Source organism: Chelonoidis abingdonii, chromosome 5 (assembly GCF_003597395.2).
Source record: "Chelonoidis abingdonii isolate Lonesome George chromosome 5, CheloAbing_2.0, whole genome shotgun sequence".
NCBI classification, from domain to species: Eukaryota; Metazoa; Chordata; order Testudines; family Testudinidae; genus Chelonoidis; species Chelonoidis abingdonii.
Genome location: NC_133773.1, coordinates 120,550,270 through 120,577,668, shown reverse-complemented (window position 1 = coordinate 120,577,668; position 27,399 = coordinate 120,550,270). Strand labels below are relative to the sequence as shown.

The following is a 27,399-nucleotide window of genomic DNA, read 5'->3' as shown; positions in this document are numbered from 1 at the left end:
CTTCTGTCTCTTTTAATTCCTTCCCACCTCTCTCTCTTATTTCTCAAGTGCTGGCCACATAAGCTTGTGTCTGTTGGTATGAGAACCTTCTCCCCTGAAGCTCTTGTTATCTGAAGCAGCTATCCTGTATCCTTCCACTGTTCAGATTTTTCATCTCCTTTCAAATCCTAGTTGAAAATACGTGTTTTATCTCCTAAATACATGACATATATCTCCTAAATTCTCTCTCTGCCTTTGTTGTTTTTTATTTGACTCTACAATTCTGTTATGGACATCAAAGATGGGAAGTCTTGTGAGAGATAATTTGCAAAGCTGTTACACAGAAAATTGTGCTTTGTTGCAATGCAAAATATTAGATTGCATTGGATCACTTAGAAATTTTTCTATTGAGTCTGAGAAAACAGCTTTCACTTTTCAGTCAAGGAGATCCCATTCCATAATTCCATGCATATTTATATAAAATATACATACTGAATCCTATTTTCCCTTCACAAGATATATTTGGAGGTGCTAGTACCTTGAAGCAAAAGGGCACGCTATACAAATCAAATAAACATAGATCGACAAGTGGCCTATGTCTAAAAAACACTTTGAATTGGAAACATCATGTATTACACTGCTGCAAAAATGACGCTGCAGCATGACCAGACGGAGACCAGCCAAGGAAACTGCAGCTTTCGTCTGTTAAAAAAAAAAAAAAATAGACAGTGAGTCATTTCTGTCTAGCATTCAGTCCTGTATGGTTTTGATCATTTTGGCCTCTTTCTTTTCACCAAGTGTTATGAGTTGTTTTCTCTTTCCCAGTTTTGTTCAGATGTCTGGTTTCTCTGGGCATTAAGAATAGCTCAGTTTGATTTCTGTTTAATCATGTACATCTGAAATGCAGGTATTGGAGATGAATACTTTATAGCTCTAAGTAAATATGATTGTATTCTGGTTGTTTTTTAATAATTTGCCATAAGGAAGAGTGGCTGATCAGCCTCAGATCACTTGGAAACTTACCCGTGGAATTGCTCTTAATTAAAATAGCTTTGCTGCTGCTGCTGCTGCTAAATTGGTGTGTCAGAAGACAACCCCACTGGCACTGATCAGTGAGAGCAAGTACTGCTTCCAAATGTGCTGATTCAGCATAAAATAGGAAAATTTAGTACAGCTGCTTCTTGTATCTGGAGTTTTGTTCAGCTTCTATCTTTCTCAAACAGTTGTCACTTACTACTAAGATCTTGTGCAAGGTAGTTTTACTCCAGCATAAGTGCAAGTGGAGGTCACAAATGAATTCACATGAGGTTATATGCTAAGTATAGTAAATCTTAAGCCCTCTGTATACCTACTTCCTTTCAAGAAGGCAGGTTAAAAAAGGCTTGGAGAGAGAATTGGCATGTCTAAGGGGATTGACCGCACCGTGGGGGGGGGAGGTGGCTGGCTGGCCATGTGAATGGAGCAGTGCTTAGTGGCGGGGGAAGGGGGAGAAAGATCAGAAACTGCTACAAAAAGGTGGATGATGCTCAGCTTTGCGGTGCTGACTTGCGCCCTGGGAATGTGAGAACAGGAAGGCTTTAAAAGGTGCAAGCCCTGGCCCTGGAAGTCCTTTCTCCATGCAGCAGGCAAGGCAGCACCCACCCTCCCTCATCCCGAGGTGCAAATATCAGGTTGGGTTAGGATTTGTTGTGGGCATTGAACTAGTTGGTCGGTTGTAAGGTGACTGGGAAGGAATTTTTCCCTCACCACCATATCGGCTTTGTGGAGTGAGGTTTTTTCACCTTCTTCACAGCGAGTGTCAGGGAGGACCTATTATGATGAGGAAAAATGGATGGTTAGGCTGTATGTCACAACTTACTTTGTACGTGCAGGGCAGATGTCCAGTGCAGGTGGTACATTGGCAAGCAGCCAGTGACCAGATAAATAGCCTGGTAAAGGAGGTGCTTGTTAAAAGAATGAAATGAGTGTGTGTGTGTGTGGGAGGGGGAAGGTGGGGCATCTATGAGTAGTACAGCAGGGAGCCAACTCCTCTTTCTTTTAGCCCACCTTAACCCTCCTATGATGGGAGAGGGGGTGGATGGTAAGGTCCAAGCCATGAGTTGGCTGGTGGACCTGGATGGAAAATAAAACGGGGCTGGTAGAAGCTGTAGGTAGTTATTTGAATGAACATGGAGTTGCCTGCACTGTACACTTTTATCTGAAAGGTAGTCCCAGACCTCTAATATTAAAGTTGCAGCCTGATTAAATCCATATCAGTGTCTTCTGTTTTTCTTTCGCTATAGCCAGACAAGGGCTTAACTGCAGTCCTGCTCATGATAAAGGGCTAAGTGCTCCTGTGAACAGACAGGGCTGACTTGGTGGTGCTATCATTAATGGAATTGGTTGCCCTGTGCCATACATTTTACTTTGCATTTATATGTGCAATATCTGCATCCTCTGTGTAGCATCAAGTTCTAAATGTTTATGCTGTGTACTTGAGTTGAGTGCCCAACATAAAATGAATAATAAGAATAAATAATCCACTGAATCCACAAATCCTGGAGCTGAGGGAATGGAGGAGTGAGCCTTTAGCCCAAAACCTTCCTAAAAACCCATTTTTTATCTGCTACTTACCTACCTCCATTGAGGACTCTTGCCAGATAGAACAATGTCCCAGGCATCCAGCCGGAAAGTCCACAGATCCCATCCTGTTTGCAATCAGTAGGTTTCCATTGCAGTGAAAATGGAAATATGGCTCCTCGCAGAGCTTATCTTCCATTTCCCCAAAGTGCAATGGAACAAAATGTATCCCACACCCTGTTCAGAAGCTGTGAGAATCACTTTCTCAGTGCTCCTTGGGCTGCTGCTTGGATGGGGTTCTGACCTGAGTCCCACATAAGACTGTTTGGGTGACACCTACAAAGAACAATGTTATAATCTATGTGGTGGGGCATACCAGGCCTTCATGACCCACTGCTTTTCTGTACCCTGCCCCAGGAAACAGCTTTCTGAGAGGAAAAGAGCAGCAAGTATTATTAGAGTTTTAGCCTTGCCTAGAGAAGCATCTTGGGAGGAGCCGTTTTGGGAACCACTGACATCTGGTCCTCCACAACTAGAAGGGCTGGGGCTCAGCAATAGTCAATCAAAGCCCTGCAGGCCAAAATAAAAGGAGCTGTCTGCTCCTAGCAAGGTCACAGCCAAAGGGCCAGGTTAGGGCCTATTGCTGGCCACAGTGGCTGCAGGAGTGCAGAAGGAACTCTGCTGAATGAATTCTTTGAAGGGCCAGGAACTTATTCTGTTTGAGTTAATTGTGCCCTGGAAGGGGGTTGAACTGTGTGATCCAGCCAGAGGGCTGAGCCACAGAAGATCCTTGGAGATAGGCTGACCACTGTATGGGGTGCTGTGAGCTGAAGAGAAAGGCAGCACCAGGCCCAGATCCTGGGGGGCACTCTCAGAGGTCAGTGCAACCCACCACAGTCTAGATTGCACATAAGAAATCTGTGACGAATGAGGAAAATCTAGCTAGGAATTCCAGTGGTAGGGAACATAATTGAGAATACATTATAGAGACAGATTCTAGAGGTTTAGGCCTGGCAGGCCCAGCACAGAAGTGAGAAATCCAGAGACGTTTTTCAACTCGATAAAGGGAGACAAACTGAGAGGAATGATCCAACTCAGAGTCTGGAGGTGCTTGGTGGAGGAAGATAAGGGAGTCCCAGAAGGCAGGGTGATTAGGAGGAAGAATGTGTAAATGTGGGGAGCTGGTGAGGCAAAGAGTTAGTGATCCAGGGTTCCATTCCATCCACCCTATCGATAATGGATTGTAAGTGCTCTTCAAACTGTAACATTGTTAATTTTCTAGTGAATCCCCTGCTGATCCAGGGAATGTGTGTTTTGCAGTGAGGCTCTGACTTGTATTGTGGTAGTTGTATTTATGACATGAATTGTAGTTGCAGATGCTTTGGAGAAACATGCCTGAGCTGGTCTTGTACTGGTCTTGTACTGTCATTTTCACTGGTGAGAAAATTTTACCCTGAGACATCAAATGACAGTTATTTCAGATATTTTACCCTCAGACATCAAATGACAGTTATTTCAGATATTAATGTAGTGTAGTCTATATTATAGCCCCTATTCCCTTGGTTAGTGTTTTGGGATAATGCTATCTGTTTGGTTTTGGATAAGGACCAATGTGGCCTTTTTAATGACCAAAAATATTCTGTTTTGGCTTCCCTTATAGATAGATTATTTGCATATTTTAAAAAGCACATATTGAACAAATGTTAGAATAAAGACGTTTTTTAAATGTTTGTTTGTAGCCTCTCTATATTCTCCCGAGATTTTTTTTTGCACCTCACTGTTTAGATTCTTCCTCCCCCCCGCCCCCCCAAAAAACTTTCTGTCCCAGAATCATCAGATTCTAAAATTCATGATCTAAAAAACCTATTCTTTAGGTAAATAGAAGAGCTTATGCAGTATGGACATAGCAATGGGAGGCATATATGCAAGGACTCAATTGGCCCTAGCTATGGAAGAACGCTTTGAAAAAAGATGGTCAAAGGAAAGGAACAGATGTTGTCTAGGCAGGGGATTCTCATTCAGTGTGTTTGATTTCCTAGCCATATAGATGTATAATGAAAAACCCATGTAAAGAACACGCATTTTTTTTAATAATCTGGAATATTTTATTAAAATTCAGCAAGATAACTCTTCTCATTTAAGAAAGAAAGAAAGAAATAGCTGATGTTCATTACCAGCATATTACTTTTGGACAGCTATGGAGTTCTTTTTTATTTATTTCTCTAAAAGTAGCTTTAACTGCAACAGAAAGCAAGCGGAATTAATATTTGATTATTCAATTCATAGTAAACTCTCATTTGATCCCTGTTGCAGATGGGATGGCACTTCGTGTTTAAATAAGATTATTGTAAATCTCCTAATTTTCTTTCCTTTCCAAGAGTGCTTGGGTCTATTTGTATGCTCTTTGGAGATTTCATCCAGACAGGCTTTTGCTGTTTGCAATGGTGTATGACAGTTTGATCTGTCTAAGGATTTTCTATAGCACCCATCACCTTACAATATAAGTTCTTAATGGGTTAGATAAGGAAGTAGCATCATTATTAAATTTCTTCTACTTCCTCACCATTACTTTGAAAGAACCAGTTTCTCCAGTAGCACAAAGGACTAGAGAACTCACTGCCTTGTACTGTTATCACTTCTTCTATGGGTTATTCCTGTGCAGAGGAAAGAGGTCTTCAAAATTGCACGCACAGTGTCATTCATCTTGTTTTACGGGCATGAAGGTTGGGTTTACACTACACAGACAGCAAAAGGGAAAGGACTTGAATCTTTCTTGATCTGCCAGAGGTTGGGAACACTCACACTGTGTGCCAGTGCTGCCACCTACCCTGCCCATAGGACAACACACTAGAAACACACTCTCTGTTGAGCTTGTGCTCCAGTGGGTTCCTTCCTCAGTGACTGCTTCTGGAACATCTGTCAGAGAGTTTCCACAGTCCAGACAGTATTTATTATTTAGATGAGAATTCCCGGTCAGTTAGGATGCCACCTTCCAGTTTTCCATATAACTGAACCTAAATCCTGCAGAGAGGCTTTTGCAGGGGAAGTTGGTAATGACACTGCAGAAGTGATGTTCCTATATTCGTTGCCTCCCTTGCCTGCATCTGCTGGTTACTCCTGAGGGTATTCTGCACAAAAACAAACAAAAAAACAAACAAAAAGATTCTGCACACAATATTCTGCAAAACTCTACATATTGTATTGTCAAATAAATGTGGAAGGTCCAGCATGGCACTGGAGAGCACGGGCCACTGGCTGCACAGAGGTGGGAGATCATTGTACAGCTCCTCCCGGGACGTGGACTCAGTGGTTAGGCTGCACCCAACTCTGACACAGCGCGAGGACTGGGCCTGCCCCAGACATACCCCTTGGCCCTGCCTCTCTGTGCCAGGTGCATCAGGTGTGGCCAGGCAGGGTCAACACGGAAGGATCTAAGTGTGGAGGGGCTTAGTGTGGTAGGATCCAGGTATGGGTTGAGAGGGTTCTGTGTGGGGCAATCTGGGTGTGGGTGTCTCAGTGGGGGATGCAGGTATGGGGGGTTCTGGATGCAGAATGGCTTGTTGGGGGGTTCTGGGTGCAACTGTAATGAGACTCTGTAGGGGTGTCCAGGTGAAGGTGGATGGGGCTCAGTGATAGGGGGCTCTAGGTGGGCGTAGGATAGAGCTTGGCAAGGGGGTATGAGTGTGGGGGGCTCATTGAGGGGTCCAGATGCAGCTGGTTGGGGCTTGGTGGAGTGGAGATCCATGTGCAGGTGGCTTGTCTCAGTGATCCAGGTGCAGGGGGAGTGGGGCCCATCGAGGGGTTCTGAGTTCGGGGGGGGTGAGGCATGGCAGGAGAGCTGAGTAACGGGGTCTTGGATGCACAGGGGTTGGATGAATGGAGGAGCATCTCCCTGTATAGGGATCCCTCCCCCTACAGCTGCGGAGAGTTTGCAGATCTTCCTTAAACTGGGGAGAAATCTGGGGGTGGGTCTGACCCAGTCCCAGATGCTGTGCAAGGCAAGAGGAAGTCCCATCCTCCCCAGCCCAGCTGGGACCAGATGCTGACCCCAGCGCAGGGTAGGAGCCACCAGCCAGGTCTTCCCCGGTCCCTCTTCCTGCCCCACAATGATTTGCCTCTCTGCCAGCTGTCCTGGGCCCTTGAAACATACTGCTGGGGAGGGTTGCATGACCGCTCTTGTGGCTTCCCTTTGCTTCCTTGTCAATCACTTTTCTGCAGGGCAGCAAATAAATCTGTGGGGGACAAATTCTGTGCATGTGCAGTGGCACAGAATTCCCTCAGGAGTAGCAGGTTCACAGAGGCATTGGGAATAACTTGGCCCTCACAAATAATCAAGAGTGATGGAGCTGAAACAAGATTTGAGAGAAAAAAGTCCGTAGGTCTTTACTATGTAGTGTCTTTTGCTGACAATTCAGGATTCACACATGTTAGGGATGGAAAGAAACTTCTAGATCTGCTGCCCCATTGCAAGGCATGGGGAAGATCCTAAAAGCAGCACCAGTAACTGATTTTGAAATCTACATTTTAAACCACACGGTGCTCTTAAGAATATCATGGTCATCTGTATGTGCAAGGGCTTGATTGCAGCATGTGGGGAGCTTAGAGGGGTTGATTTAAACATAGACTTAATTTTGATATTTATGGCACAGATGATGTAAACAGTATGCAGAGATACTATGTTTTCACTCTTCCAGCTGAACTCCGCATCATAGCTGCACCATCCATAGTATTCTAGATGCTGTCTTGAAAGGTGCAAGATAAGAGAGGGAATACACTGACCTTGCTTCATTGAACTGCCATGCATTGCTTAACTGATAGCTGATTTCAGTGAGGTCAAGTGATAATACCGTGTTAGCCAGCGAAGGCAACAACACTTATCAGGACTAAAGAAAACAATAGTATGAAATAAGGAATAGCCAGTATGCCTCTGGAAAGGGGAAGAAAACCCACTTAAATCTCAGGAGAGAGGTTTGGTGTAGCATTGGACTGGGAATCAAAATTCTTCCATTCTTCTATTGGCTCTTCTTTACTTGGTGTAGAATCTTGAGTAAGGCACTTACATCTCTGTGCCATAGTACAGAACTGCAAAATGATATGCAATCTTTTAGTCCTAGAGAAGTGCTTTGAGGCTTAGAGTTTGCAAAAAGCTTTGAGATACCTGGATAAAGAAGCGCCATATAAGTGTAAATCATTATTATTTGTTATGTACCAACTTCCAGGGTTTTAAAAAGCAAACAGGTCCTTCCAGACAGACTTTGGAACAGAATAATAAATCCCTTCCCTACCTTAGTAAATCTGGCCATGGCCTTTGTAAATTTAGCTTTAAATATGCAGTCTGGGAGATTTTGCTGATGGGAATGACTAAGAGAGATTCCAGAAGGACCTTTTCCCCCAGAGAAAAGGGGAGGGTGAGTGATTTATTGTGATATTTTCTCCCGTCTTCTTTATTTTAGGATTGGGGATGTTCAACAACAGAGGAAGGCCATTAGCTCAATGAATTGTAAAACTGGGTTCAGGAAGATTTTATTTTTTTTAAATATGTATTTTAACCTACAGTTGTATTTTATTGGACCTAAATTTTGCCATCGTACAGTAACTTTTTATACTTGACTGTACAATGACAAGAGAGTGACAGAATAAAGGAACGAGAGTGAGGGTGAGCAGTTAGATGGATTGATAAGTCCTTTCCATCACACAGACACAGGTTAGCTGAGCAGACAAACACCAGGAGCTCACAAGAAATGCAAAAGTCTGATCCTCTTTTCTACTTCTACTTCTACAGAGGCCTTAATAGAAAGCAGGATGAATTTATAACTAGAGAGAGAGACAACCAATTATATTACACTAATTTACTTGTGTGTTCAGCTCAGGGGTGAAAGTAGAAATAGGGACTTACCGATACAGGGCTGGGTTGGGGCTGGTTCTTGCCCCCAGAAGGGGCGTGGCCTCGGGCGGAAGGGGCGAGGATGGGGGGGTCAGAGCCAACCCTTGCCTGCCCTGTACCGGTAAGTGCCCTCCCCCTCTCTCGCTGGGGTAGCAGCGGCAGCTGGAGGCTCTGGCTGCAGTTTAAAGGGCCCAGGGCTCAGTCGCTGCTATGGCCCTGGCCCTTTAAACCGCTGCCGGAGCCCCCAGCTGCTGCTGCTACCCCAGGGCTCTGGGGGCTATTTAAAGGGTCTGAGATCTCCTGCCTCTACCACCCTGGGCCCTTTAAATAGCTGCTGGAATCTGCCGGAGCCCTGGGGTAGCAGTGGCAGCCGGGGGCTCCAGCAGTGGTTTAAAGGGCTGGGGCCACAGAGGCAGCAGGAGCCCCGGGCCCTTTAAATAGCCCTTGGAGCCCTGGTGCTACTCCAGGGCTCTGGGGGCTATTTAAAGGGCCCAGGACCCCCTGCTTTTACTGCCCTGGCCCATTAAATAGCCCCCAGGGCCCTGGGGTAGTGGCAGTGGGGCTCCAGCTGCTATTTAAAGGGCCCAGGGCAGTAGAGGCAGCGGAAGCCCCTGCCCTTTAAATAACCCCGGAGCCCCGCTAAATGCTACCCCAGGGCTCCAGCACCGGGGCTCTGGTGGCAATTTAAAGGGCCGGGGCTCCAGCCGCTGCTGGATCCCCAGGCCCTTTACATTGCTGCCTGAGGAAGCCAGGTCACCCCAGTACGGTGGACTGGCTCTTGCCAGTGTGCCGTACCAGGGTGGCCCACCTTACTTTCACCTCTCGTTCAGCTTCATATGCACTAATTAATCAAGTGGTCAAGATGATCTTTTCACAGGGGCCCCCTTCTGGTGAACATAGATATTATGGGCCACGATCTTGGCACCTGTTTTGGCCTCCTCTACACCAGAACATCACAAAAGGACTGGAAAGCTGCTCTGAGTGGGGACATACCAAGAACAGAAGCGAATATGGATACAATGCACTGTGCTTCAGCAATTGCTGTCAATATAATGGTTCCTTAACTATGTTGGGTATGGGCCAGCAGAAAGGGTATGTCTACACTGCAGTTAGACACTCGCAGCTGGCCCATGCGAGCTGACTCGGGTTTGTGGGATACAGGCTAAGAGGCTGTTTAATTGTGGTATAGACTTTTGGGCTTGGGCTGCAGCGTGAGCTCTGGGACCCTTCCCCCTCACAGGCTCCTAGAGTCTGAGCTCCAGCCCGAGTCCAAACATCTACACCACAATTAATTAAATCAACTGCTGTGTAGACATACCCAAAATTGCCCTAGGATCAGGGAATTGTGAATGGCTCCATTGCATTTTTCTCTCTTAGCTGTGCTCAGCACTTACTGGGTGCACCTGAGGATCCAGACCATTCTTCACTTATTACAAAAGAGAACAAACTCCAATTGTTTGTGCAAATGGAACATGCAATAATAAGCATGATCCCATGGTTGGTCCTGGATGTGAATCCTGTTGTCATTGCCCTGGAGTCATAATTCACACAAATGTACAGACTCTCTCTGTTTAATTTATACCACAAAAATATGAAAACAGAGAAAGGTAAAATGTAATAAAGACATCAATACACAGGTAGTGCAACCAGTCTAATGAGCTGACTCAATCAATAGGCCAACATCTATGGAAGTACCAAGGTCATACTTAGGGTAGATTGATGGTGACAACATTCAGGCAACTGATGCTGCAGTTTTAGAAATAATTTCCTTGAAGCTTGATTTATGCTTTCCCAGGCAGTTGCATCCTTTAAGTATTCAGCTGGCGTATCCTAAAGGTATCTGGGGACAGTAAATAGCCAGTTTTTTAAATTTCTTGCCTGGAAATTGGCACGATACGTTTTAGACAAATACTCTTGTGTTTCCTGAAGCACTTCTTATACTAAATTTGCTTTCACAAATAAACAGCATTCCACTTGTACACATAAAATATATGCCTGGTTCTGTCTAGCAGCCAACAAAGGTAGGTCTTGTTAATTGTTGGCATCTTTAACCAAATTTTCAAAATGGCCATAACCAGAACACTGAATCTGGTGCCTGCTATTTATGGTCAATTCATGCTTCTAGGCACCAAAAATGATGCCCCCAGATCGTCTTCATTCAGAATTGCAGGCACTAGTTTAATGGCCTATTTTTTGTCCCTCATCCCTTTTTACATTTAAAAAGGATAAAGTACAGCCCTGGGGTTAATTCCAGCTCACAACCAAACTCTTCTGTATTTGGGAGGTGTGAACCTTGTGAAAAGATAAGTTCCTTGCTCTTTGCTAGACAAATCATAGACAATGCTAGATGAAGGGTGAGGGGGAAGATAACAATAAATGAGGGTTAGAAGAACTACTCTCTATGGTTCTGAATGGGCCTGCTTTTCTGTGCCAGCTGACCTCCATTTGCCAGAGGCTGCTTCATATCATTTAGCATTCCTCTGTGTCGTGGGACTCCTCAGCGACCTCTTTTGGAGAGCTCTCCAGCTGCATTGTGCTGCTTCAGGGCAAAGCAGCCAGAACAGACGCCAAGGATCTAGGCCTGAGCGATTAGATTGGCCTTAAAACTAGCCCTGAGGGTCATTGACTCAGATTCAATTTCACACTAATGGGGAAGTGAATTTCAGAGTCAAAGGTAAAGCCAGGCTCAGAGTACCCTCTCTTTCAGCTCCTCAGAGTTCAAATATGGGCTTCTAGCTTTAGTGTTTCATATGATCTCATCTGCCCTTTTCTCTTATCTATCCTAAATTAGGCCTTTGAGGGTTAAGTGCAACTACATTTTTAAGTCCTGCTTTTGCTCCTATGTAAGCACAGAGGAGTTCTGTCATTCATTATTATGGTTGCAGGATCAGCCTCCTCTGATAAAAAGTGCCACTTTTTCCAACTGATACACTGAGGGTTTGTCAGCTCTCTTTCTCAGGCATTATCCGGTTTGCTTTATATTCTACAATTTCATCTTGCTTTCTCCTTGATATTTCTACTGTTTGACTGTTAAATAGGAATCTCCTTTAACTATTCTTCATTGAAGTAATCAAATGGAGCATGCATGACTCAACAGTTTGATCAAAATGATTACAGACTATGCAGCTTTCAATGTGGAAAGCTAGTTACTGGATATAATTAGGAACAAAGATGAGGAACAAAGATTTTCTGATTGCCTCAGATAGAGAAATAAGAAGGGAACTTATAGTGATACTACTAATAATAATTAATTATAAAAAATTAAGCAAATTTTGATAATAAGAACATAGATCCCAGTTCATCAAAATTCTTAAGCATGTGCTTAAGTTTATAATGCAACTTGAGAGCTTTTCTGACTAGGAATGAAATTACTCACTTGCTTAAAGTTAAGCATTTACTTGAAATGCTTTGCTGAACTGGGACTGTAAAGATTAACCCCCTTCTTTCTCTAACCAAGTGAAAAGCAGCAAAGGACCAGCTCCTGCTTAATATTAGTGGGTGTTTTCTGTGCACCAGGAAAGTAGGAATGGGCTCAAAGTACCATCTGCTCCGTTCCACTCAACTGCATGTTTTTCAATAAGGTTGACAATACAGGAATGGAACAGCACTGTGAAAAGTGTTTAACAGGGGAGGAGAGTGGCATTAACTAGTCTATGAGGAACCCACAATTTGGGCCTATAACAATTTTAACCAGATTGGCCATTCTCTGTGGTGTCAAGAGCTTTCTGAAGTTCCAGACTTGGAGTGGTTGCCAGGAAGTGCTGGGTCTGTCATTATCTGACAATGAAATTGCACTTGTTCATAACAGTTGCCTCTAGCTGCCTCTGCCCTTCCCGCCCCCCATTCCTTTCCTCCCTACAATTGGAGGGCTGTTACTTGGCCACTGCACCTTGAATGTCCCTTGAAATATGTTAACTATTTATGCTAAACAATCTGTTTCATCTGTTAGTTAGCTGTGACATTGAGTATGTTTCCCAGACCTGAAGAAGAGCTCTGTGTGAGCTTAAAAGCTTGTTTCTGTCACCAACAGAAGTTGGTCCAATAACAGATATTACCTCATCCACCTTGTCTGTCTAATATCCTAGGACCAACACTGCATACAACATTTGTTCATAACAACATTTTAGACTTGGTCCGTTCCATTTTATTTATAATGCCCCATTGAGAGCAACTGGTTCACCTCCCTTTTATTTTGTCCAGGTCTGCAAGCCCATTTGAACTTTGTTGTTAAGGATATGATATTTTTGGAATAAAAGGAGGGACAGACATAGAATGTCAGTTTCCATATTCCCTCGAGAATTTATACTATTTAAGGCATGCATGTAATACCCTTTTTCTACTTGTTGTTGGAGAGAAAAAGGTAGCTTACCACTGCTAGGACCCTGCTATGCCAGTGGTTTAAAAAGCTGTTGGACAGAAACTTCTTGCTGCATTACTTTTATGTTTTCTCTCTAGGACCTCCTGCTCCAGTTGGTTCGGTCTATATTATTAAAGCAGTGGGAAATAGCAGCATGATGATTGGCTGGGAGAGACCTGTAGTAGATGAATTAGGATGTAGCAATGGAACTTTCATTACAGGATACAGGGTATGTTTAAATACAAAGAAAAACTCTACATAAAATGCTTTATGGCATGATAAATAGGAAACATTTCTTAAATATTCCCGAGTAGTTTTTTTTTCCACATGCGTAATTTTTTCTGTTTCAGATACTCAAAGTGTTAATATTTGGATGCTACTTAGTACAGCACATTGATCTGTAAACACTCAATAAAATCCATAAAGTCATTTTTATTACAAAGGCATATCTTACACTCTTGTTCAAAGATTATTGACACAAAAGCTACTGAGTTTAATTTAGAAAAAAACAAGTAGAAATAATATGCTCTCCTGTATTAGTCTTGATATTGCTTAAATATCATAACATTTTAAAATGACATTTAAGAGTATTTCTTTTTCAACTGTCTAACTAAACTTAACATTCCCATTTAATGAACCTAGAAATAGTGAGGGGTCATTATTAATTGAAGAAGTTTAGGTTTCAAATTCTTCATTTTGTATCTTCTGCAATGCTTGTGAAAAGCTCATTGTCTGCACTTTGCAGATACATTAATGGAGCCTGATTCTGCCACACTTACATTGGTTCGCTGAATATTTTAATATCTGTCTATTGTAGGTATTTTTATAGCCCCCATTACTCACAATCTTTAATGTATTTACCCTCGTAACACCCCTATGAGGTGGGGCAGTGCTATTATCCCCATTTTAGAGATGAGTAACTGAGGTATACTAAGTGACTTGTTTTAATCACATAGGAAATCTGTAGTAGATGAGGGAATTGAACCTGAGTCTTCTAAGTCCTAGGTTAGTGCCCTAACCACTGGGTCATCCTTTGAATAGGGCTAGTTGAGAAGTGAAGGACTACTCAACATGAGTAAAGGTATCATAATCTGGCCCATAATAATGCGGGAAATTGATTTTACTTTATTTTTAAGTTAATTTAATTTTTGTACAAGGTGCCAGATTTATAGCCCTGAAGATAGAAATCCTTTATATATCTGCAGAGCAGATCAGCAGTACAGTGCAGGCTTCTCCAGACCTGCAGGTACTTCTAGGGGGACAGGGTACTTCATTCACCACGCTCCAGTTCTTTGTTTTTCTCTGGATGCTGAATTGTCACTTGTTGTGATACATTTTGCCTCTCTCGCTAACTCATTTCAGGAGAAAGAAGATAGCAAGGAGTTTTCCCCGTCATAATTCTAGGGTGCAAATGGCTTTAATCAGAAATATAAAATATGCTTATGCAATAAGAAAAATATTTCATTTGCCATAGTTATACATGGATATACAAGACATTGGTTGTCAATAACATATGATGCTCTGCAATATAACATGCTACCTCAGTCAGAGCATGTAATATTAATGTGAGTTACATGTCCAGAATAAGGGGTGAATATAATTTAATTATATTTGCCATCATTTGAAAAAAAATGTTCAACTGTAACCTGGCAAGATAAACTCAATTAACTATTATTCAATTATTCTAATTGGTATAAATTTGTATCTTTTTTCTTTAAAAAGCTATGAACAACTCCCCTTTGAAGTGACTTTTGGAAAGCCTATTCCAGTGTCAATTTGTGATTGTGTAATATATATCATCCCAGTTGTATCAATGATTAATGCATTTAAGACCTGTGGCTGCATGGTATATTTTGTTCCCATTTTCTGTAGTTAAAATGGTATAATATTAATAATTCTCCTACATCAATTATATGCTTAATCAGTTTTGAAAAAGATGCTGTCCCTGCCTTCCCATTTCTCTTACTGTAGTCTCTGTGAGAGTAATAAGTTATCACACATTTCTTTTATTCATGCATGCACCTGAATTCATGTATATATAGGCTGAGCTCACTGTAGAATTTTTAAAGGGATGTGACTGCAACCCTTTGACCAAGGACTTGATCATGTCTTATTAAAGATAATGGTAAAACTCCTCTTGATTTCACTAGGAGCAGGTGCAGTCTCCAAAGTACAGTAAGTATATAGTTTGCAGGCTTATGGCAGACATACGTATATATTTTTATATATGTGGCCTTTACTTGAAACTGCCTTAAATTGTACCTTACATGTGTCATAACTTTAGGGCAGTAGTTTTGGGATGCTATTTACATTTCCCACTTTACTATTGTGTATGTACTAGACTTTGGAAATTTTTGAAAAAAAAACCAAGATGATTTTTTGTGTAAGGTCTTTGCACTGTGGTGCTCCTGCGGGAACTCTGTGGCAAGTGCAAAACAATGCTCCGGACCCTGAAGCCCTTGTTCAGCACTGTCTTTTGTTGAATAGCCCCTTACTCTTGAATAGTCCCACTGAAATCAATTACTGCTTGTGGCGCATAAGAGCGGCAGAAGATGGCTTGTGGTCTTTACTTAGGATACTTCTACACTGCGCTGCAGTGCAGACTATGGAGGTGTGAATTGCAGAGTGCCGCAAATTGTTGAGCTCTAACTGACCTTTGTGGACACTGCTGGAGTGAACTAAAAGGTACCTAGATAATATTTTTACCTAGTTCTCCTTAATGTAGTCCTCTTTCAAACAGGACTCTGTTAACATGAGCTAGGAACTTTTGAATTTGCACCAGCAGCAACCACATAGGGCAGTTAGTGCACAGTGTGTTAGTGTGCGCTGCAATTCACAGCCTCATAATCTGAACTGCAGGGCATTATAAACAAGCCCTTAGCCAGTGGTTTCAGTTGGCATTTGCTTGAATTAGAACTGAGGATCAGATTTGGAAAGGTATTTGGGTGCCTAAAAATGCAGATAGGTACCTAGTAGATTTTCAAAATTGCTTAAGAAGGTTAAGTGCCTAACTCCCATTAAAATCTGGCCCAGAGTAAAATTGGTGCAAAGACTTTAGGATTTGGCCCGATATGTTTAAAGGCTGGAGTTTTTTGGCACACAAGTTACTCTTTCATAGACTAGTGTCAATGGCAGTTACCCATGTGAACACCCTCCATGTTGCCAACATCATAGATCTCCTGTGAAATCACTGGCAGAGAGCCAGTACAAGGGTATGTGCCTCCTAATCTCACTTAATCAAGTCACCCTAACTGAAATGTAGTAAAATGTAAATCACTATTGAATAAGCATCTAAAAATTCACAGCTATAGTAGGTAAATTTCCACATAGCCCCCACAACCTACATTAGGTAATTTAAACAAGCTATTTATTTTCTCGTTAACCTTTAACTGAACTTTATATTACACTGCAGATATATACAGATGGGGAATTTCACAAATATGTTATGAGTTCAGCCTGCACTAAGGTAAGCGGAGGTTTTTTTGTGAAAAGATATTATTTGTTATCAGTATTTAATTTGGAGAAACCATTGGGCTGCATAATTTTGTAGACAGTGCAGTGATGGGGAATATGTTATTTCCTTGATTACAGTGTAATTTTTGAAGATAGTGCTTCATAGCATCATCCTTTTGCAGCAATGTAACTAATAGAAATAATCACTGGATGTTGTATTAGAGTGAAGAGCAGGAATTTGAAACAAGATAATTGTACCTGGTATTACATATATATCTCTTAAATCATTTGCCTGAAATTCTTTTGAGGATATGGTTGCTTGTTTTACCTGGTCTACTGGGTTGCTTATGAGTTGCAAGACACCTCAAGGTCAGTTCCCAGGACATCATATATGATGCACATCATCAAGCACATATTAATTCCACCTGGAGTTTCTGTGCTTCTCTCCTATCACCTCTTGAAAAAATGCTATCAGATGCTTTGTGGCTTTTCATAACCACAGGTGTGACCAAGTCAGCTTCCTTCCACCAGCATGATTCCTGGTTAGTCATTTCAACATCGATCATTGGGTTTTAACGCCATCTCATTCCAAGTCAGCTATTGACAGCAATTTCATAGTATCATTTCCTGTTATTACTGAAAGTATACAGAGACCAGCGCTATCATGCTAGGCAGCAGAGATCAACTGAACATGTGACTCAAATAATTTGTTTCATGTAATATCATGGAGCATTCAGCCATGCTTTTCATACATGTCTCTCTTTCCAGACGTCCTTGACTCAGTATGAAATGTATAAATAAATATATGTTTACTGTGTATTTGTGTATCAGAGGGGTAGCCGTGTTAGTCTGGATCTGTAAAAGCAGCAAAGAATCCTGTGGCACCTTATAGACTAACAGATGTTTTGGAGCATGAGCTTTCGTGGGTGAATACCCACCTCGTCAGATCATGTAGTGGAAATTTCCAGGGGCAGGTATATATATATGCAAGCAAGCTAGAGATAATGAGGCTAGTTCAATCAGGGAGGATGAGGCCCTCTTCTAGCAGTTGAGGTGTGAAAACCAAGGGAGGAGAAACTGGTTTTGTAGTTGGCAAGCCATTCACCAGTCTTGTTTTAATTTGAGCTGATGGTGTCAAATTGCAGGAGTGAACTGAAGCTCAGCAGTTTCCTCTTGAAGTCTGTCCCTGAAGTTTTTGCTGCAGTGATGCCACCTTAAGGTCTTGTCCTATAGTGCTGCCAGGGAGGTTGAATGTTCTTCCTATAGGTTTTTGTATAATTGCCTATTCCCTATATCTGCATTTGTGTCCATTTGATCCTTTTCTGTAGAGACTGTCCAGTCTGGCCAACTGTACATTAGCAGAGGGGATTGCTGGCATATGATGGCGTATCATTACATTGCGTGGACATGCGCGTGAATGAATCCGGCTATGGTGTGGCTGATCGGTTAGCGTTCTGGTTGTAGGAAGGTGTCGATGGTGCTTAAGATATGTGGGCCAGAGTTGCATGGAGTTTGTTTTGCTGGATTGTGTTCTGAGTAGAGCTTACTATGGTGCGGTGCTGCAGTTACTGCGTGAGAATAGGTTTTCAGGTTGGCAGGTTGTCTCGTGGCGAAGGACTGGCTGCCACGCAAGGGCCTGTTGAAAGTGTGGGAATCCATTGTCCAGGGATGGGTTGAGATCCCTGATGATGCTTGGAGGGGTAGTTTAGCTTGGGACTGTATGCGGCATGGCCAGTGGAGTCCTGTGTTGTTTTCTTTTCTTGGGTTGTCTTGCAGTAGGCTTCTGGGTACACGTCTGGCTCTGACTGATCGTTTCCGTATTTCCTGCGTGCGGGGGTTTGTAGTTTGAGAATGCTTGGTTGGGGATTTTGTAGGTTGGTCTTAGTTTGGGGAAGTATAGAGCAGATGCACGGTTGTACCTCAGTGCTTGTGCGCTGTAGACAATGGATTCATGTAGTGTGCCTGGATGGAAGCTGAGGCATGAAGGTAGGCATAGCCGCGGTAAGTTTTCGGATTAATAGGTGGTGTTAATTCTGACCATCACTTATTTGCACCGTGGGTGCTACGAAGTGGACCTTCCGTGTAGATCGGCCCGGCTGAGGCTGATGGTGGAGTGGAAGCTGTTGAAATCGTGGTGGAATTTTTTCATTCTCCTTCCCATGGGTCCAGATGATGAAGATGTCACCAATGTAGCATAGGTAAAGAAGGGGCAGGAGTGGACGAGAGCTGAGGAAGCATTGTTCCAGGTCAGCCATAAAAATATTGGGATGTTGTGGGGCCATGCGGGTGCCCATAGTGGTGCCACTGATCTGGAGATATATATTGTCATCAAATTTGAAATAGATGTGTGTGAGAATAAAGGCACAGAACTCAGCAGCCTATTGTGCTGTGGCATCATCAGGGATACTGTTCCTGACAGCTTGTATTCCATCTGCGTGTGGGATGTTTGTGTAGAGAGCCTCTACATCCATGGTGGCTAGGACGGTGTTTTCTGGAAGGTCACCAATGCATTGTAGTTTCCTCAGGAAATCAGTGGTGTCACGGAGGTAGCTGGGAGTGCTGGTGGCATAGGATGTGAGTAGAGAGTCCACATATCCAGACAGTACTGTGTATTTAGTGTCCTTGTGTGTTCTGGTGAACACATTGCCTTTAAAAATTAAATAGTATGTTTTTTCTTAAGTGACCGTTAGCCAATATTTATATGCTATCTGTAAGGCATATCATACTAATATTGTATTATGCCCAGTTATGTTAACTGAATGATTTCTCTTTCCCACAACTCTGTTCACTTTATTCACATGCATCAAGAGATATACACTTTGCAAAGCTCAATATAGCTTTTGGCATTAGCAAATATAAAGTCTATCAAAGGCAAGATATATTTGTTCTGTGTCCTAGTACAGGTACCTTCATGATCAACTGGTTTAAAGTGTAATGTCCAAAAGAGAAATAAGGAAAGATACAGAACAAGTTAAGGAACTGGTACAAACTTATGGGTTGGATCTTAAGTATAAGTTGCTTTCAAACTTATAAGCAACTATGCTATAAATATAAGTGGTTCGAGGGACATATTTTGAAGTACATCTTCCATGTAAAATGAACTACATGCTGTGAGAAACAAGCTTCTCAGAAGGATTAGTATGGTATCAATGCTTTCCTTTCTATACTGTACTGCTTTGTCTGTAGACAATAAATTGGCAACATTTGGTTATTTGGTCTTTTAAACATGTTTTGTAATGAACAACTCCAAGTGTAGTCAATCAACTGGAAATTCTTTTAACAGAACTGATTATGTGGATTAGTTTTTCTTAGTCTTCCTGTTTATGTATATACCACATACGTGTAGGTAATATGCATTAGGTAGAGGAGAGATGTGCTACATTGCAGAGACAAGTGAGAAATTAATTTATTGTGCACTTTGACTGCCTTGCCTGCACTCTACTCTGAGGACTTATTTCAACTTTCCAGACCACTGAGCAACTTCAAACAGCTGCCATTAAAAAACAAGATAAGAAAACAACCTAATAGTTTCTAGCCCCAGAAGGGACTGAGATCACAGACTTGACAACAGTGATGTTTTTAGGAATGGAAAAGCTCTTTTAGTGCACTTCTAAAGAGTTTTATGACTCCCTCTGAGCCCTTTACAGCTGGGTTCCAGGGGCCCACCTATGCACCCAGGCAGCCAATAGGTGCTTTCCCCTCCCCCAAAAAGGGGAAGATGAGAAGAAGATAGTTTAAAATCTTTCTAAACATGTGTAAAATGTTTTCTTATGTAATGTGATATATACGGATTATGTGAACCGGGGGGGGATGGCACAAAGGCTTTCTTGGGATGAGCTTGGGATGACCTGCATTACTCACGAGTGGTTTTGACACTCATGAGTAATGTGAACATCCCAAATTTACGCTGCTTTATACCATTTCACCCTGTCCCATTGCCCCTTATTTTACGTGTGCTGTGACTTAAGCTCGTTTTAAAATGGAGGTCTCCTCTCATTTCAGACTATTTTAGAAAATCTGGATCTTTCCTTGCCATTTCAAATCAGCGTTCAGACTGTTGGTTCGTCTGGTTTGGTTTCTGAGAAGATGAATGTTCAATTTAGTTGTCCTTTAACGAAAAAGGAAGCTTCATCATTTGCCTCTAGTGATTTCCCTGAAGATGAAAAGCCTGATGCCAGCTCCGATGAGGTAGCAGCAACTGCTCTGTGTTATCAATGGGAAGTCTTATCCTCTGGTCATTTCTAACTGAATATATTTTACTGTCCTCATGACAAACACCTGTTTACAACTCATGCATGTTTGTGTTCTAATCAGTAGGCACTTGTGATACCAAAGAACCTGTGGGTCACTGTACGTCAAAGTAGTTCTATAAAAATGAAAAGCATTTTTGCTGCATTTTTAGTGAAGCATATGATGGCTGTTCATTATTATGTACCTTGCATACACACACTAGAGTTTCATTGTCTTAGAAAAGGAAATTTGTAATGTAACTGTTGCTGGAGGTGCTGCTGGAGCACAATTGTCAACTTTCATGTGGTAAATAATCACCCCAACTTTCAGAATAAACCAAAAAATCAAGCTAATCCCATTTCAAAACAAGTCCAAACCAAGCCAATCTCTAAGAACCCAACACTCTATGTGACTAGATCTCCCGTGTGGAGTCTGGGACTGTGGTGGGCCTGCTGTGCATCCCTGACTCTCTCCCTGCCATGTCCCTGTTTCTGGGAGCTGATAAAAAAAGAAGCAGCAAGCTACAAGCCAAAAACTAGCTAACAAGCAACTTACAAGCCAATTAAGCCAAAAAGAAGCCCAATTTCTGCTTTTTTTTTTTTTTTTTTTTGCGGGTTTGGGATGTCTGTGCTGGAGTTAATTTAATGATGAGGAAAACTGGGATTGTGGGTATCTGCAGAGCTAGCTTCTTGTCCCTCCCAACTGTGTGGGGTAAAATTAGCTGATTGATTTAAAAGTGAGACTGGTTCAGCTCTGGTATTGACCAATAAGGAGTAGATGATCCATAGTGTAGCAATAAGAGGTATCTTGGATCAGTGACAATGAACAGATTGAATTTACTGTACCATAGAGAGGGTTTATTAGTAAGGAGCTGTATGAAGGTATTCAGTTATGGGAAAGCACAGCTAGAGAAATTAAGATTGTTAATGTTCCAGGTCCCATGGATTAGATATATAAGGAACTAAAAGTTTGGAGTATTTGGGAAACACTGTAAGTAAAAGATGCACAATAGATTTCTATCTCACTGAGGAAGAATGTAAGTAAAACCATAGTACATTTTGTGCAGAGACAAGATTAAGGTTGGCCTTGTGGTTAAGGTGTTAGTAGGTTGCAGAGTTTGGATCCAGATTTGGACCTGAATCCAAATTTTCCTAGTGGGTGTTGTTGGTGTTCCAGCTCAAGGCTACAGAAACACATACCCCAAACATCAGAAAACTCAGGATCACCCAACTCACGAGGGCAGTAAATTGGGGAGTCAGAGACCCTCCCCAAGAATGTCTTGCCTTTAGTTCCTAGATGTTGAAATCTGGGGTTGGAAGCGGGGTTTGTTGTTAATCCTTCACATGGCACTGTTGAGACAATAAGCGGCTTACCTCGCTCAGATTTTCCTCTATTCCCTAAACGACTCTGCATTATATACATCCCAGAATGAAAATGGAGGCAAAGTGTGAGTGTGCTGTTGTATGAACACAGTACGCAGCATGCAGGCTAACTCAAATTCAACGTACTTTATCAAAGCAGGTAGCTTGCATAAGCTTTCCTCTTATTTAAGTGCTATCTTCAGGGCTTCACATAAATATAATTATGAGAGGTGTTAGCTTAAAAGACTATATAATGAATTGTGACTGTTTATGAATGCATGACGTGATAGTGAGGCATAAGGGCTAGTTTTACAGAGTTCAGCATGATTAATTGTTCAAGCGTGAACATCCTTTACAAGATCCCCTTTCTTGGATCCTAGCTTTCCTTTAGAATGAGAATCCTCCAATTTATCACTCATAGACCAACATCTCCCCTTATCAGCTATGTGTGCATGCAGAGTGTAAATATGATGTACTGTCCAATTTATTCAATACTTCAATTTATCACTTACAGACCAACATCTCCCTGTATCAGCTATGTATGCATGCTGAGTGCAAATATCATGCACTGTCCATATCTCCATGTAAATTAAAATGATCTCCTAAAAATGTGATGCAAACATCCTCATCTAAAGCTTGAGCTTTCTTTATTTTTCTCCTTTTAGATTGGAAAGATAAAACTGCTCATTTATAACAAATCTTGGGCTGCAGCATACTCAGAAATCTGACAGTAGAGACAAAGGAAAACAACCTTCTCATGGGCAGATAAGATAGGGATTTCTTTCTTAGCTTCACTTACTCAGATTCCATTTATGTAGCTGAATGATAGTCAAATGGAACTAACCATTGCATTCTGGCCTGTTCTCATTAAACTAGGAGCATGTACTGATTAAGTTGGGTAACTCATTTCACATGGTAAATTCTGAATAAGTACTTATAGTGTTTAAGTGAAAATCTGTTTAAATATAAAGTTTATTGTTATGTTCTCATTAAACCAAATCCCTTGGCATCAGCCTCTGAAAATGTTTTCCATATGTTAGAACATAAGAATGGCCATACTGGGTCAGACCAATCATCCACCTAGCCCAGTGTCCTGTCTTCTGACAGTAGCCAATGCCATGTGCCCCAGAGGGAGTGAACAGAATAGGCAATCATCAGGTGATCCATCCCCTGTCATCCACTTCCAGCTTCTGGCAATCAGAGGCTGGGGCTCTCAGAGCATGAGATTGTGAGCTGACCATCCTGGCTAATAGACATTGATGAACTTATCCTCCATGAACTTATCTAGTTCTTTTTTGAACCCTACTATAGTTTTGACCTACACAACATCCCCTGGAAATGAGTTCCACAGGTTGAGTGGCCATTGTGTGAAGAAGTACTTCCTTTTGTTTGTTTTAGACCTGTTGCTTATTAATTTCATTGGGTGATCCCTGGTTCTTGTGTTATGTGAAGGAGTAAATAATACTTCCTTATTATCTTTCTCCACACAAGTAAAGATTGTATAGACCTCAATCATATCCCTTCTTACTCATCTCTTTTTGAAGCTGAAAGTCCAAGTCTTTTTAATCTCTCATATGGGAAGCTTTTCCATACCCCTTATCATTTTTCTTGCCCTTCTCTGTACCTTTTTCAATTCTAATATATTGTTTTTGAGATGAGATGACCAGATCTGCATGCAGTTTTCAAGATGTGGGCATACCATGGATTTATATAGAGCCATTATATGTTCTGTCTTATTATCTATCCCTTTCCTAATGATTTCTAACATTCTGTTGGCTTTTTTGGTTGCCGCTGCACATTGAGTGAATGTTTTCAGAGAGCTATTCACAGTGACTCCAAGATCTTTCTTGAATGGCAACCGCTAATTTAGACCCCATCATTTTATATGTATAGTTGAGATGATGTTTTCCAATGTGCATTACTTTGCATTTATCAGCATTAAATTTCATCTGCCATTTTTTTGCCCAATCACCTAGTTTTGTTAGATCCCTTTGTAACTAGAGATGTAAATATCGGTTAAAAAAGTTATGGGCCAGCGTCCCATGTGTTTGTCATGGGCCAGGATCCCACCGATCAGCCCAGCCCAGCCCAGCCCAGCCCAGCGCAGCAAGGGCTGGTGTCCCACCAGCATGCCATGGCCGGGACTGGGGTCCCTCCGGCCCACTGGGGCTAGGGTCCTGCCGGACTGCCCGACCCACCACCTCCAGGGCTGGTGTCTCACCGGGTGTCCTGCCCTCTGTGGCCAGATGTCCCACTGGCATGCACAGCCAGGGCCGGGGTCTCGCCAATGCACCTGTCCTGGCCCCGCCATGACCAGCCCTGTGGGTTAATGGTTAAGGTCCGGTTAATGGTAAGCCTAATGCTTTCCAGTTAACCGATTAACCTTTTACATCCCTATTTGTAACTCTTCGAAGTCTGCTTCAGACTTAACTACTGTGACTAATTTTGTACTCTCTGCAAGTTTTGCCACCTCACTGTTTACCCCTTTTTTCAGATCATTTATGAATATGTTGAACAACACTGGCCCCAGTACTGATCCCTAGGGGTCACCACTATTTGCTGCTCTCCGTTCTAAAAACTGACCATTTATTCCTACTCTTTGTTTCCTTTTAACCAGTTACTGATCCGTAGGAGGACCTTCCCTCTTATCCTATGACTGCCTACTTTGTTGAAGAGCCTTTAATAAGGGACCTTGTCAAAGGTCTTCTGAAAGTCCAAGTACACTGTATCCACTGGATTCCCCTTGCCCACATGTTTGTTTGACCCCCTCAAAGAATTTCCCTTTACAAAAGCCATGTTGACTCTTCTCCAACAAATTGTGTTCATCTATGCGTCTCATAATTCTGTTCTTTACACTAGTTTCAGCCCAACTATAACCACTAGGTATGACCACCTTCATCCCAATCCATAACATATGCAGGAAATTTTGTACTCTGCTTGCCTCTAGCCTGTGCAATCAGTCCTTTATACCCATTAACATTAAAGTCACTCACAATATTTTAGCTGCTTACCATTTTTGCTTTAATACTTGAAGCTTTCAAAGATGGTAAAACTTGAAGCTTTCAAAGGTGTACAATATATATATAGTACAAATATATACAGTACAAATTTTAAATGAACCAAAATGGTACCATAGAATCTGTATGGATAGAAATTTCATACTTGACTAATCAGAATGTAGCAGTAGGGGTTACACTACCAACCACCTGACCAGGATAGTGATGGTGACTGTGAAGTGCTCCAGGAGATTAAAGAGGCTATAAAAATATTGAACTCAATAATAATTGGGCATTTCAACTATCCCCATATTGACTGGGTACATGTCACCTCAGGAAAGGATGTAAAGATAAAGTTTCTTGACACCATAAATGACTGTTTCTTGGAGCATCTAGTCCTGGAACCCACAAGAGAAGAGGCAATTCTTTATTTAGTCCTAAGTGGAGCACAGAATCTGGTCCAAGAGGCGAATGTAGCAGAACCAGAAACAGAGTCAAGAGTCAAGACAAGGGTCAGAGATGGAGTCAGAAGTCAAGCCAAAGGTTGGAGTCAGCATCTGTTGCCATGGGTGGGAGCATATAAGTAGGGATGTGGAACAGGATGGGACAGGTCCAATGTAGCAGCCAGCCAGGGATTCCCCTAGTTTCTTAGACAACTTCCTGTGCCTTCTTTCTGACTTAAATAGTGAGTCTGAGCCAATCAGAGAAGCTGGATATCTCTTCCAATCAAGAGCTTCATAGGCAGTGCCTCTGGTGAGCTAGGGTCCACTAGCCCACACTCATCCTGGTACCAGTATGCAGATGTCTGGTGGCTGCAATCTGAAGACCCACATTCAAGACCCAGGATCCCTGACAGCATAGTTCTGACACGAACCTCAGTGCTGACCTGCAGTATCCCCATTAGACCAGTGTGTGAGTAAGAAAGGACCATCATACTGAACTGGCTGCTGGTTTCATAATGTGGACAAAGTGAGACGACAAATTCATGTGTACTTATTAATCCTGTCTCTCATGCTAATGCACTTACCCTCTGTGCCACCCAATAGTCCTTCAAGCCCTTTGTTCCAATTGTTTGGCTTAGAATTGTAGTCATTTTAGAATATTGTGACTGCCTGCTTTTTTGTTCTCCCATCATCATAGCAGCTAGGCATCACTGAAGGGGAAAAGGGGAGGTTACACAGTGAGGTCTGTGGATTACTGAGTGCCAGAGCCAATGTGAGTAAAATAATTCTCCCCACAGGGCACTGTGGGACAGTGTGTAACCTGTACTGGTCTGGTTTCTATTACCCAGTAATGACCAAACTTCACTAATAGTCACTAATGCTCCACTGCAGACTCCTGAAACAAGGCTTACTACACTGCAGATGATGTCAAAAGAGACCACTCAGTTGATGTCTAGGAAACCTTTTAAAAAGGCTCCTGCTTCCTCTCTCATCCTCAGCAGCAGGCAAGCCAGTACCTTTAACTATATTGCTCTCCAAAATCTTTGTTTAAAAATCTAATAAATCAGATTTAAACAGCATGCCCTGAATTCTGTTTGCTTAAAAATCTCCTTTTTATATTTTAATAATGGCTTCTCAACTCCTTGATGATGGTATTTAGAAAGGTGGTTTGGGTGGGCCCCAAAACAATTTGTAACGCATGTGAGGGCCTGTCCCTCCCATTCCCTGCTGCATACATGCCTGCCTGTTGCCTCTTCAATTTCAATTTTGCTGCTCCTGCTGAAGAACCTCTTGTTGGACATGAGAAAAAGTGTTGCTGTGAGATCTGTCCAGAGCAGCGCATGAGATTAATTGAATCATGCTAGTACATGAGACAGGAAGTGCAAGTGACCATAAAAAACAAACAAACAGTGAAATGAATATACACAAAGTGTTATTAAATGCCCAAAGTAAATACTCTGGGAAAAGATAAATATATTTTTCTTTTCAGTTATAATAATTGTAAGTGTTCTTGTAGCAATAGTAGATAGCAAATTTCCGGATGGGAATGTGATTTTTCCCTTTCATGTGTGCCCAACTATGGGCTTAGATGTACAAAGGTATTTTGGTGCCTGAAGATACAGATAGGTGCCTAATGGGATTTTCAAAAGTCCCTAAGCAAGTTAGGTGCCTAAATCCTATAATTCTTGAAGTTGGTGGCAGCTAGACACGCAGTCTACATAGACACTTTTGAAAATCCCATCAGGTGCCTGTTACTTGAGAGTCCTTTCCACCTCAGTAACTGACCACTTAACAATCTCTGTGCTTTATAATAGTCACAATCAGTAGCAGGCTTCTCCAGTTGCTTCTGGGGAAGGGTACAGTAGCAGCAGCCCATTTCTGCCTTCTTTCAGGCTCCCTGCTCCCTCAGCACTTCCCTCCTGTTTGCTTTTATAGTCCTAGCTGTTGGGGATACTTCCACCCAATGAGCCCCTCGTTTGTATCTCCACTCCATTAATTGGCATCCTCTGCCAACTGCCTGTCTTTCAATGAGAGCTCAGTTTATATAAACTGATGGGGATTTGAGTGACAGGGTGCTGTTAGCTTCCAACTCAGCACACCCCATTACAGTACCTCTCTGCACCTTTAGGTGACTTTG

General features: G+C 42.2%; 1 protein-coding gene across 4 annotated transcripts in view; it reads left to right on the top strand.

Annotated features, from left to right (window-relative positions):
* Positions 1–27,399, top strand: part of C5H4orf50 (chromosome 5 C4orf50 homolog) — a 101,469-nt gene that overhangs the window by 62,838 nt on the left and 11,232 nt on the right. For 2 of the 4 annotated variants that reach the window (XM_032791973.2, XM_032791972.2), the window contains exons 17-19: positions 12,878–13,008; positions 16,192–16,245; positions 20,235–20,420. The exons of 1 other annotated variant lie outside the window; for it this stretch is intronic. In XM_032791973.2, coding sequence (XP_032647864.2) covers positions 12,878–13,008; positions 16,192–16,245; positions 20,235–20,420 — 371 coding nt within the window. Of the gene's footprint in view, positions 1–12,877; positions 13,009–16,191; positions 16,246–20,234; positions 20,421–27,399 lie in introns of those variants that run through there. One more of the 4 variants, XM_075066602.1, reaches the window with a different exon arrangement.